The sequence below is a fragment of the Pocillopora damicornis genome, chromosome 4, assembly GCF_964200805.1.
Source record: "Pocillopora damicornis chromosome 4, jaPocDami1.2, whole genome shotgun sequence".
In the NCBI taxonomy this organism is placed as follows: domain Eukaryota; kingdom Metazoa; phylum Cnidaria; class Anthozoa; order Scleractinia; family Pocilloporidae; genus Pocillopora; species Pocillopora damicornis.
Window position 1 is genome coordinate 11,793,672 of NC_142673.1, and position 13,864 is coordinate 11,807,535.

The window sequence follows — 13,864 nt, forward strand, 5'->3', positions numbered from 1 at the left end:
TGAACCTAACCTGCTGATGGTTAAATTATATTTCCCTTTGCCATGATTCATACTTCAATTTGCTTGACTGAAAACTTTTTTCATTACGGAGGGTGTACAACATTGATCGGTGGGAAGTTAATTATTCGAGATCCGAACGTCTGTTTAGGCAAAAAAACAAGCTTTTTTACAGTGCCGATAACTGTATACATACCTGGAAATCGTGAGAGAAGTCTATGCTATTAACCACCTATTAACCAATGGCGAATTATCTATCATGAATTACCAAACCGCGTGGGTTACCTGTATTAAACTGCCTAAATGAGCGATCGGTACTTTTGAGGCGCTATAATTCCTTTTACAGTGCATTGATATGAAAGAGGACAAGTTTGATATTTTCATACCAAGCGAACTATCAATGTTATTAAGAAGTTTCTTACATGGCATCTGTTTAAGCACAGATGATTCAACAATCTCTAACTGGAAGCCGTCTCCTCATTATCTTTCTTTCTTTTTGATGCGTTTTGTATTCTTTTTTCTTATAATTTTCCAATTTACAAACGCATGTGAAAAACTGGATTGTAATCTGATGTTTTCCATCTTAAACTTCGATGGAAGGTTGAATGAAATGCAGTTTTCATTCTCAATCAGTTTTTACTTGAATAGGATAAGGGAGATTCGTTTTCTTTGGACATTACCATGAAGCCACATTCGTTTTCCAAAGGTTAGCGTTGTCAGCGTGTTATGTACTAAAGTCAACAATGTACATTGGCACCTACTGGACCTTTAGATTGAGTTATCTCATTAACGACCATACTTCCTGAGAAACCCATTTCGCTTTCATCCGCGAAGGACTGGTACTTGAAAGCCCAAATTGTATCGACATTTTCAATTGGTCTTCATGAGAAATCGTTTGGGAAATATATCAATAATTATGATTGGATAATACGTGACAGTTGGGTAACACGTGCGTTCGCCATTTTGCGATAGGTTTCAGTAAATTCTGCCCTTAGAGGTTTGAAAATGTCTTCTACACCACTTATTGTCCTTAGTACGTATGAATATTTTCTTTCCTCTTAGCCCTTAAATATCGCACACCAGTTATATAAGGTTGGATGTATTTTTTATTCTCTTCTCCAGATCAGAACACAAGACGGGAGTCTGGTCGTAAAGTTCAACTTGGAAATGTAGAAGCTGCTAAGGTAGGGCAGCTCAAACTTTGTTATTTAAATACTCAGGTTTCGTAACATCAACTTTGCTTGATACGAGGCATCTGTGTCGCGTTTGTCTGTCCATTAAGCTAAAACTACTACCGAAGGTTATTAGTAAACGATGTGCGGTAATCGTGTCAGTTAAGGTGCTGTTCCGAACTTCCCAGGTAAGAAAAACTTCTTGGGGGCGGAAAAGTATGCAGGCAACAGAGTTCATGTCCACAGTTACATCCATCTTCTGCATGGAACGATCACAACTGAAACACCTCTTCTAGATCCCTAAGATTGAGATCACTTAGGCCGATACGATCGTGTAATTTAAGTTATTATTGATCATAAAACGCTAGACTTGTGGGTGAATGCTCTAGGATAAGATCGACTTCAGCTTGTTAGGTAGAGAATTCTGCATAGTTTGAAGTTGAGTTCACTGCCAAGCATGGACCATTCATTATTTATGCCAATGGGCTGGACTTGTGAGAATAAGGAGTAAGTGGGTTATCATGAAATATGGAGGCTCATTGTGTAAGACCACACCCATTGTTATCTCGTAGACCCATCACCAATACCTTGAATCCTTTTCCTGATTGCTTCTAGTATCAGATATGCTCCTTTCCCATTTAACAACTTTTTTTCTCATAGACTATAGCAGACATCATTCGAACATGTTTGGGACCCAAGGCAATGTTAAAGGTATATCAAATGACACAAATTATTTTTCAGTATTTCTTTCCAATAGAGCTTCAGATATTGCTTGGTATTACTTCTTGTTGAGGATGTTGTTACACATGTATCGCAATATTTGGCTAACTGCATAGCTTAAAACATAGACAGAGAGCTGAGTTATTAATGATGGTAATATGAGTGAGTGGAGTCCAATTCTGTCTGTAATCATATGAGTGATTAACAAAATCAGAAGACTGCGAAGCAGGAGTCCAATTTGTTAATCACAAGTATGATTAAAAACAGAATTGGACTACAGAAAGTCCTGTTACCAATTAATCAAAACAATAACCAAATTTGAGAGATGATTAGGAGCCTGTTATAAGTTTTCTTTAAAAAACAACAGCTCAGCAAAATGTGCAACAACAGCACACACTTATGACCCATATTGTCCACTTACACAAGTGTAATGTGTCAACTTTTCTTATTACTCGGTCCAATCACAAGTATGAGGTGTCCACTGTCCTATAAGTAGTCAAATTAGGTTGCTGACTACCTGTCACATTCAAGAACATTGTTATATTTTTTGATTATTAATATTGTTTTATGATTGTTATTATAATTACAATGTATCTACAAGAGCATTTCACAAATTCAATTGACATTAGTTAACTTAAAAGCAGCTCAAAGACTAGGGGACTACTACTGTGTGCTTGTCACATCTGTTAACAGCCATGTCCAAAAATACCTTTAGACAAATTGTATCTATATTCATTGCCATACCTTTAATTTGCTTGTGTGCCATTGTGTTCCACAACCAAAGAGGTGATAATGTAAAAGTGCCAGTCTACAGGCATAAAATTTACAAAACAGTTATTGATTAAAAATGGTAATAGGAATGAGTGGAATTCAGTTCGAGCAAAGCGAGAGTACAATTTTACAGACAGAATCTGATGACACAAAAATCCTGTTACCAATTAATCAAAACTATTACAAAATTTTTATTTTAAAATAAAACCAGACTTCGGATATACATATTCATAAATTTAAAAAACAAAAGTTAACTCAGCAAAACTCAAGACAACAGTATGTGCACATGATGTGTCCTGTCCACTAATGCTCCCTCCTCTGTAAACAAACTTTGCTATAATATAGATAATCAAGGTATTGTATTTGGAACCTTGCATGGTTCACAAATTCAGTGAACAAAACCTTAATACCTTTTGATCTTGGTTTGTTCTTTTTAAACTGATTCATAACAAAAAGTCATTTGCAATGAACTTCAGAATTGTTTGTTCAAAAAGTGTTAATAACAACCTTTCTGCTGCTTTTCTGCCACTGCTGCAATAAGATCATGAACAGCATTTATGAAAAATGTTGTATTATGAAAGATGTTCTCTTTGCAAATGACCATTGCTGACCAGTCAACTGGTTTATCTCTTGTCTGTGGCAGCAAGACACCATCTTGATGTTAATTGTCTTCTGTAGCATCACAGCAAGAACTGAAAAAAATTTATCTTTAATTTTACTTGGCTTATAATTTGCTGATTCATAACACACAATGTTCTCTCTTTAAAGACAAGATTTTCTTTTAAGTTTCAATGATGGCCAACCATACCTGCTTGTTTTGGTTTTTCTGTTAGGAAAATCTTTGTTTTTTATGATGCATCTGGTACATGTAGATACTGTTGTGACTTTTTTACATGTAGCTTCATGGCTAGAGCTGAGAAAACCATTTCTCTGGTTGTATTTTAAAAAAACAGACCCCTAATTCAAAGTTTCTGTGATGAGCTTATCAGATTTTGGTGAGCAAACCTTGACAAAAAATTTGTTGGCAATCAAACTGTGTAAAGTTACTCATGTAACAGGACCACAATGACAAACAGGTAAACATAACCACAAGAACCTTGAGATGATCAACAGACATCAAGTGCATCTTAACTACTAGTTTTTACTGCAAATATAATGCCAATTGAAATAAACAATGACCATTCCACAATAGAGAAGAGATTCTGCTAGCTCGTACATACTACACTAATTAAGCAGACACATCCAATAGCAGATACGTATGCTAGTCTGTCAATACTAGTCTGTATCTGGTCTTAGACTTGTTCTATGTAAGTTTAACAGTCATGTTTTGGTCTTGTTACCTTTGAACTGCACTGTATGGTTACATAATTTGTGAAATCATGCATGTTACTGTAAAGGAACTAATGAAATGAAAGGATAAAAGTTGAATATGAATTATTAATACTTACCAACTGCAGAATTTGTGCTTTACACTTAAATTTTCTTGAAGTTGCAGTTTAACTTTGGCTTTTCAAAGGATATGCATAAACTTATCTAAGAGTTTGTTTTGACAATTAGATGTTGATGGATCCCATGGGTGGAATTGTCATGACAAATGATGGAAATGCAATTCTTCGTGAGGTAAGAACCACATCATAGTAGATTATCTGCCTTTTTAAATATGACCTGGTACAGTGTGTTGGCATCATAATATCCATGATCTTCTCTTGACAAATGTCTCAACTTTATTTTTTTTCCTTCTGGTTATTTTTCAAACTCAATTGATTCAATCCTTCCAGTTCTAGCATACACTGATAATAAATTTGAAACTTCTTTACACTAAATTAATAACCAAAGTGTGGGAAAGGCTATCATATGATGGGAAAAGATTGGGTATCCAGTCAAGTCGCTGACAGTTCAACTTGCCAATGCCAACTCACCAACGTATAAAATCGAGTAGAAATGTCAGCAAGTTGGTCTCCAATCCAGTATTGAACTTATCAGTAGTTAAACATATAGAAAAGTAAAAGATCTTTAGGAAAAATTAATTTTTTTCTTCCAACAAAGTTTATAAGGATCTCATGGTGAATAAGCGAGGTAAATATCGCTTATGACTAAGAAAGACAAGATCTTTGGTAAAAAACAATTCTTTTTATTTCCAACAAAGTTTATAAGGATGTCAAGTCGAATAAGGCAAGGTGAACATTGCCAATGACCTAAAAAGCTTTAAACGCGAACGAGTTATTGTGTGACAGCCACTGTCATTCTAGATTCACGCTTTGGTAGCTCACTTTTGAAGGAGTTTACATTTGGTCCGTCTTAATACCGGGCTATGCCAGTGAATGGCAAACATTTTCTAAACGCTTTTACAATACAAATACGATTAGTATCCAACCAGAAGCTGACCAGAATCCAAAGAAAGGCTAATTGGCGATTGCAGAGTAAGGTGTTTGGATCTTGGGAGAAATATGAGAATGGTAAAAAAACAGCAGCTCAATTATTGAAATCAATGTCGAGATTAAACGGACCTCCAAGAGCAAAAAAATAGCATGATGTACATATCAAAATTTATCGTAAGTCAAACGTTCTCGATCATGGATAAATCATTATTTAAAGTTAAAAAAAACATGTGGTTCTGCATGGTTGCTATGGTTGTCACACAAGAACTTGTTTGCGTCTGAAGCTTTAATAGTCATTGGCGATGTTCACCTTTCTTTATTCGCCTTGACATCCTTACAAACTTTGTTGGAAATAAAAAGAATTGTTTTTTACCAAAGATCTTGTCTACAAAGCCAAGTCTGACCGATTGACTTGATGAGTCTTTACAGTGTTGTTGTCACACAATAATATCTCATTCGCATCTAAAACTTTTTTGGTTATTGACGATGTTCACCTTGCTTTATTCGCCTTGAGATCTTTATAAACTTTGTTGGAAATAAAAATAATTGTTTTTTTTACTGAATATCTTGTCCAGAAAGCCAAGTTTCTTAAAAAAAATCTGATCAATTGACATGATGAGAGCTTTACAATGATTTGAGATTTACAGTGTCGTTGTCACACAATAATATCTCATTCACATCTGAAGCTTTCTTAGTCATTGGTGATGTTTACCTGGCTTTATTCGCCATGAGATCCTTATAAACTTTGTTGGAAGAAAAAAATTGTGTTTTTCCCAAAGATCTTTTACTTTTCTATGTGTTTAACTTCTAATAAGTTATACTGGATTGAAGACCGACTCACCGACGTTTCTACTCAATTCTATAGGTCGGCGAGTTGAACTGTTGGCAACTCGACTGTAATTCAAAGATTGTACCATTTCTTATCATAGGTTACACTGCTTTCAAGATGCAAACAAGTGCACAAGCATTTTAAATGTACATTTCACTAAAAAGAAAAGCTTAGCATTGTAAGTGAACAATGTGAAATGCTTCATAACCAGTTAACCATATTACCAGTTAACCAATTTGATCTACTCTCAAGATTCAAGTACAGCACCCAGCTGCCAAGTCAATGATTGAGATTAGTAGAACTCAAGATGAAGAAGTTGGTGATGGTACCACATCTGTCATTATTTTGGGTATGTTCCTCTCCATTTTTTTTCTGCAACTTATTTTATATTTTTTCCTGTTTTATTATTATTAGTATGAAGCAGAAACTCACTCGTTGGATCCTTCGATTACTCTGGTCCCTTGAGTTTGGCATTATGCAATTTTAACTTGTGTGAAATGCTAAGTTTTTATAATAAATGAAATTGAACCCATCAGGTTTATTGTTTCAAGTATTTGTATCCAAAGGCATATCTTCAGTTTGTAACATAGCGTCAGTAAACCCATATTAAAGAAAAAAGAAAAAATGAAAGATAAGAAAGACAGAAGGAAAAGGACATTTGAGCGTATAAGACAATGCATGAGGTCAAGTGTGACCTCTGTTTTCCTGGATAGTTAACAACTATTCATTTCACTGTTGGAGGAAAGTGGTCATAAAGTGACAAGGTAAATATCCACCTCTAGACACCAGCATTGAGGTGAATAGTTGTTTCAGTATGTACTAAAACAGTTAAATTATATCGCTCAAAAATATGATTGTAACTCATTTATTTCAGTAACTATTACAATATTTTTAGGTACAAATTCTGCACAAGTTGCTCAGAGATGATTAGGAAAGGCTGTTCAGAGTTTAAGTAGCCAATCAGAGTGTACCTTCAATATTATACACTGTTTTAGTGTATACCAGTAAAGCATATTATTCTTCCTTCGAAAAAAGTTACCATGCTTTTTCCAACCATGCATTTATAAGTTTTTGTAACGTTTACAAGTTTGTAGAGTTTTTTATCTTCACTTTTTGACTTTAAAAACTCAAGGGATGTCAATGTATAGAATCCAATTTTTGAAATGTTATATATTTTTTTTTTTATCATTTCATTTCCATATATATTTCTTTTCTTTTGACCCGCTCCATCACTGGGTATCCAGTCAACTCGCCAACGGTTCAACTCGCCAACGCCAACTCGTCAACGTATAAAATCGAGTAGAGACGTTGGCGAGTTGGTCCTCAATCCAATACAACTTATTAGAAGTTAAACATACGGAAAAGCAAACAGACAAGACAAGATCTTTAGTAAAAAGCAATTCTTTTTATTTGCAACAAAGTTTATAAGGACCTCAAGAAAGAGTCTAGAAAGCCAAGTTTTCTTTAAAAAATCTGAGCGATTGACATGAGGAGTCTTTACGGTGTTGTTGTCACACAATAACTCGTTCGCATCTGAAGCAGATATAGTCATTGACAATGTACACCTTGCTTTATTCACCTAAACTTTGTTGCAAATAAAAAAAATTGCTTTTTAATAAAGATCTCATCTAGAAAGCCAAGTTTTCTTTAAAAAATCTGACTGATTGACATGATGAGTCTTTCCGGTGTTGTTGTCACACAATAACTTGTTCATGTCTGAAGCTGATATAGTAATTGGCGATGTTTATCTTGCTTTATTCTTCTTGAGATCCTTATAAACTTTGTTGCAAATAAAAATAATTGCTTTTTACTAGAGATATTGTCTAAAAAGCCAAGTTTTCTTTAATAAATAAGACCAATTGACATGATGAGTCTTTCCGGTGTTGTTGTCACACAATAACTCGTTCACATCTGAAGCTTTTATAGTCATTGCTGATGTTTATCTTGTTTTATTCGCCTTGAGATCTTTATAAAATTTGTTACCAATTAAAAATAATTTTTTTTATGAAGATCTTGACTAGAAAGCCAAGTTTTCTTTAAAAAATCTGACCAATTGACATGATGACTCTTTATGGTGTTGTTGTCACACATAACTCATTCATGTCTGAAGCTGTTATAGTCATTGGTGATGTTTACCTTCTTTGTTCGCCATGAGGTTCTTCTAAACTTTGTTGGAAGAAAACTTTTTTCTTTTTACTAAAGATCTTTTACTTTTCTATATGTTTAACTTCTAATAAGTTATACTGGATTGAAGACCAACTCGCCGACGTTTCTACTTGATTCTATACGTCAGCGAGTTGGCGTTGGCGAGTTGAACCATCGGCGAGTTGACCGTAATTCCATCACTGTGATGGCCCATACATTTTTTAAATGATCCTTAACTTTTAAAAGGCAAGGCCATATTTCTGTTCTCCTTCCCAATATCTGATGTAGTCAGTCTAAAGAGTCTTGTTATTAGCACAATCCCATCATTAGTGTAATTAGTGTCGTGGTGGTGATGTTTCAGCTGGCGAAATGATGTCAGTCGCTCAGCAGTTTCTTGAGGATCAGATGCATCCCACAGTAATTATTGGAGCTTACAGGCAAGCCATGGATGACATGCTCGAGATTTTGAAAGATCAAATCAGCGTTCCAGTTGATGTTGAAAATAGGGAGGAAATGTTGAAGATTGTAAGAAGCTCTGTGGGAACAAAATTTGTCCATCATTGGTTAGTTTCCATTTTGTGACTGCAGTTTTAATATATGTCCCTAAATATAATGCTACTACAGATCAAGCAGTTATAGAAGTCATTGTATGTATGTAATCCCCACTTTTTGCGGTAGTTCAATATTTTTATACTGACATTTAATCACTAAAGTAGCAGTAAGGAGTTACTTGAGGGTCTTAAGAAGCCTGATGGCCAGTTGCTGTCAAAGCTTATCCTAGTCACCTTAGCATGAGGTTGGGACTGCATATGGACACCACAGCTTACCCCCTTCTCTTTCCCTGCAACATTTTGTCAAGTTTCCTAGATCTTTCAATTTCAGCATATTAATCACTTGCCCTTAGTCTCTTACCTGTAGGTGTGTGGAAACCAGCTACATTGTATGTTGTCATTGTACACCTGTGGTAACACCTTAAATTTTGCATTTGACAATTTCTGTAAACTTTAAGGGCCCCATGAGGAGTGACAATAAGATTTCCAAAACAAATTATTGCTTAAACCACTGATGCCAAATTTGGGAAAAAATGCATATATGCTTCTCTTTGGTTATGCAGATGAAAACCCCAGCTTAGTCCTAAACAGTACAGAAGAATTTGGACACTTTTAAGTTACATGTATATGCATCTGTCGCAACACAAAATAGGGAAAAGCATGTGCAACATATACACGCCTTCCTCATAAACCTGGAGACAATTTCCATTTGGTTTCAGGCAGTACTGTAGTATGCATGAAAGAATGATTGTGTTACACACTGTACATGTTGCATTTTGTGCTAGCTTAAACTTTGTTCACATTCTTTGTAGGGGAGATTTGGCTTGTAACATAGCTTTAGATGCAGTACGAACTATTGCAAGAGATCAAGGAGACACAAAAGAGATAGACATAAAAAACTATGCCAAAGTGGAAAAGGTACACAATACATTAATGCAGGTTGGGTTTCAGGATTTTCACTGTGAAGTAGAGAGGCTGGCAAATACTTTGAAGTACTGAGAATAAAACATATTCACCACATCTCAGTGAAAAAGAAATCAGGCTCTTAACATTTAGGTGGAGAATTCTGTGCTCAATAAACACTCTGAAACTCTTTCATTTTTGCATAAGTACAAGTATTTATTTATTCAGGATATACCCATGGTTTAATTTTAGTGTAAATATCCTCTAACAAGTCATATTGGAGCCAGTACATCACATTTTGTTCGTGGTTAATTAAGTTGTGTGAAAAAGTAAGGAACTGAATAGTAAAGATGGAAGTAAAAAATTGTAATGGTTTGCCCAAACTCTTGTGCCTAATGTAAAGTCATCGAAAAAAGTCAAGGACTGAATATAGTTGTTGTGATCCACAACTAACTTGGCCAAGACCTTTAATTATCTCAGCAGTAGATGACAAACATATTTTATACAATTTTTCACTGTAGATCCCTGGAGGTGAACTTGAAGATTCATGTGTTTTATCTGGGGTCATGGTTAACAAAGATGTTACTCATCCAAGAATGAAAAGGTGAAGACCTCTTCTTTGACACAATTTGTGTGTTGCATTCAAAAGATAATCTTAACATCTGTCTGTTAATTAATTGGACATCTTCACATGGATGTCCTGACTATGTCTCTTATTGACTTTTTTCTGGGTATTAGGAAGTGTTTAAAATTTTGGTTGTAATCTGGTCTGTTATGTTATTCTCACTTTCAGGAGAATAGAAAATCCTAGGATAGTTCTTTTGGATTGTTCTCTGGAGTACAAGAAAGGGGAGAGTCAAGTATGGTCACCTTCCTGATTTAATACACACATACCTATCTTATGAAGAATGCCTTATAGATCTGGCTTGATTGTGATATACTGCAGCAGGAAATTGCATACTCTTTTTGTTTTAGTACAGTTCAGTTCCATATTACATCCAGAGAAGTTGAGAAGGATGCATAAACTTTTTTTGAACCAATTTCAGTTCTTGTATTAGAAGTAAGATATTAAGCTTCTCTGTTGCTGTTAAGAAGAGTATATTGAATTAAATTCTGATTTTGTCACATGAATTCATTTTCTTATGCAGACTAGCTTAGAAATATCCAAAGAAGCAGACTTCAAGTAAGTTGATTCCTTTTTATTTCACATTCACACAACACACTGTCTTGCACCTAAAAAATTTTCTCATTAATATCAAAATGTCCATAAAAAATTGCATAATTTCCTGCAAAAATTTTTTTTTCAGTCGTATTCTTCAGCTAGAAGAGGAGTATATCCAAAAAGTTTGTAGTGATGTTATAGCCTTAAAACCTGATGTTGTCTTCACAGAAAAAGGAGTATCAGGTGAGATGCAAGCCCCACTCTAAAAACTAAATGGAATTGAAAGGATCTCTCTGTTGACTTCTGTGTCTTGATGAAAAAGTCTTGTTAAGTAGTTAGGATCTGCAATCCTCATGTACATGTATACTATGATAAATGAGTGAGCATAATGAAGGCCTTAAATCTTATGGTTCCGTACTTGGCCAAGTTTTGTTAAAGAAACCATTGTTTACGTTCTCCATGTGCTTGGCCCAAAAGACAATTTTTATCACTTGCCCTGTTATTGTTTAGATCTTGCCCAGCATTTCCTTGTGAAGAACGGAATAACAGCAATACGCCGTATAAGGAAAACAGACAACAATCGTATTGCCCGCGCATGCGGTGCAACCATTGTGAACAGAACAGAAGAACTGAAAGAAGAAGATATAGGCACTGGGGCTGGATTGTTTGAAATTAAGAAGTTCGGGGATGAGTAAGTTTTGACTTAGAATTCTGATTTACTGCATTTAACAGACATTGCACCTGGAACCATGAATATTAGTACTGTAAAATATGTCAGAAAATACGATGAACAGCTGAAAGACTTACTTGTGTCAAACATTAATATTTAGTACGTAGTATGTACTAAGTTGTACAGTTTGGGTTAAAATGGGGTTTGTCACTCTCTAAGTTCTTTAGAGCATTCTATTTAGTAATTAGTCATCCATATTTACATTAGAAAATGTCGTGCATGTTGAAATAAGTTCTAGTCAAGTAGTGCTGAGGGCCAACACAACCTGGTGTTTATCGACTTTCGAGAACACTACAATGAACAAGTAAGATATCTTAGCACAACTTATTTTTGATGGCAGGTACTTTTGTTTCGTAACTGAATGCGAGAATCCCAAGGCTTGCACAATCTTGCTAAGAGGAGCCAGTAAAGACATCTTAAATGAGGTACAATCAGCGCAGCTTTGATCTAAATTGGTTTCGCAGCAGTACTGACAGTGAACTAATGGTGATTAACATGATGTGTTTAGGTTGAACGTAACCTTCATGATGCCATGAATGTAGCGCGGAATGTCATGTTGGATCCCAGACTGGTGCCAGGTGGGGGAGCTGCCGAGATGGCTCTTGCCCATGTAAGTACATCCACAGAATACATCTGTGGCATGGACATTTATTCACTTCCCATACTTATATCATGCCATGCTAACCAGTACACTTATGTGTGCTCCACTACACTCCATACCACATTTGAATTTCCCAGCAGAAATGTTGTTCATCTCGAAGTAAAATTTTATACCACACGATTTGTGTCTACTTTCACAGCTTGAGGGCACACATATACCGATATTACTGTAGCAAGAGACCTAAGTTGAATACTCTTCATTTATGCTACAGGTGTTAACAGAGAAAGCTAAGTCAGTGGCAGGTGTTCAACAGTGGCCTTACAAAGCAGTTGCCAAAGCTCTGGAAGTGATTCCACGTACTTTGATCCAGAACTGTGGAGCTAACACTATCAGAACTCTCACAGCACTCAGGGTATGCTTCGTAGAATATTACTAATGACTTACAACGCTTGTGACAAGATGGAAAACTTCTTTCTTATTTCATTACCGAGCTTTAAATTTTATATCCTTCTTGCTCTAGCCGCATGTATGCGGGACGCGTCATACGTACCTGATAATGGCTTCACCAAGATACAAGAGCTCCTTGGGAAACAAATTGAATGGAATTTAATTGAATTTTACAGGCAAAGCACGCAGTAGATAGTAACACAACCTGGGGTGTTAATGGCGAGACTGGTGAAATCACGGACATGAATACTCTTGGCGTATGGGACACTTATTCTGTTAAAGCCCAAACTTTCAAGACCGCAATTGAGGTATTTGATGCTGAGTTCATTTTAAGATTTTCACCCATAGCCTAGTCGTAAACAGACGAAAGAGAACCATTTGGTATCTTCTTGACTTAATTTAGATTAAAAACATGGATAATCTGAGATATTTAGAATGAAACTGAGACTCGTTTGATCTCGTTTGTGTAGACGGCCATGCTTTTGCTGCGGATTGATGACATTGTGTCGGGAACTAAGAAAGCCAGTGGAAAGGAAGGTTCACAGTCAGGAGCTGCTCCTACCACAACGCCAGAAGATTGAGACGAATAACTGTGACGAATTGCGAAACCAAACCAGCAGAGAGCCATTATCTTTGCCAATAAACCGACAGCTAGGGCGTGGTTTGCTCAAGCGCTTTCGCGATAACAAAATTAGTTTCATAATGCCGAAGAGTTCTTTCAACCACAACGACTCAACATCTGAGTCTTTAAGTTAGTAAAGTACCCTGAAACCAAGATTCACAGCAGTCAATATAAAGATTCTGTGTCTTCATGCTGTCTCTTAACGTAATTTGTTTGCAGCTTGAAGATAACGGTGGACATGGACCTTCCCTTTCATTTCAAATGCATCTTTAAAAAGAAATGAGGAAAAGGGCTACCATTTTTTCTGGTTTCTTATTCAATTATTTAAATCTCTAAAGCGCTCCCTTAAGTGCTCACATTCTCTCTCGGGTGTTTAGTGAAGATTGAAGTCGGTATTGTGTTGAAATCGGTAAAATATAATAAACCAACCATGAAAAATGACTTAAGCAGTGAGATCTCTTTTTATAGTTTGCCGCTACCCTGTGCAGCCTATGAAGCAGTGAGAGACCTCTGGGTCAGCCGTGTTCAAGTTCTCAACTCAGTTGATAACATTAAATTACCTGCTATACTCTCCCACTGACGCAGCACCACAGTTTCTTTAGAAACTTACCCCTTTACTCATTACTCAGTTATTAGACCTACAGACGTATAGGATCGAAGAATTTTCAACCGTGAACAAAACCTGTTCAAACAAATTGTTTTATGGCAACTGAGAACTTCACTTTTCAGAATGTTGCCACCTAACATGACAAAAGCGAACAGCACTTACCGCACTCCCTTGTACCACCCGGAATCAAAACGACACTAAAAGATGGAAAGGGTACGAAAATGGTATG

At 35.9% G+C, this 13,864-nt stretch overlaps 1 protein-coding gene across 1 annotated transcript; it reads left to right on the forward strand.

Annotated features, from left to right (window-relative positions):
• The first annotated feature begins 925 nt into the window (after window positions 1–925).
• On the forward strand, window positions 926–13,466 carry LOC113686070 (T-complex protein 1 subunit gamma). Its single transcript, XM_027203662.2, has 17 exons — window positions 926–1,030; window positions 1,120–1,181; window positions 1,830–1,880; window positions 4,218–4,280; window positions 6,120–6,216; window positions 8,374–8,575; window positions 9,376–9,481; window positions 9,988–10,070; window positions 10,260–10,326; window positions 10,615–10,649; window positions 10,774–10,871; window positions 11,139–11,319; window positions 11,699–11,783; window positions 11,867–11,968; window positions 12,231–12,371; window positions 12,583–12,714; window positions 12,877–13,466. The coding sequence occupies exons 1-17, from the start codon at window positions 1,003–1,005 to the stop codon at window positions 12,985–12,987; spliced, it is 1,644 nt and encodes a 547-aa protein (XP_027059463.2). The 5' UTR covers window positions 926–1,002; the 3' UTR covers window positions 12,988–13,466.
• Window positions 13,467–13,864: the final 398 nt, after the last annotated feature.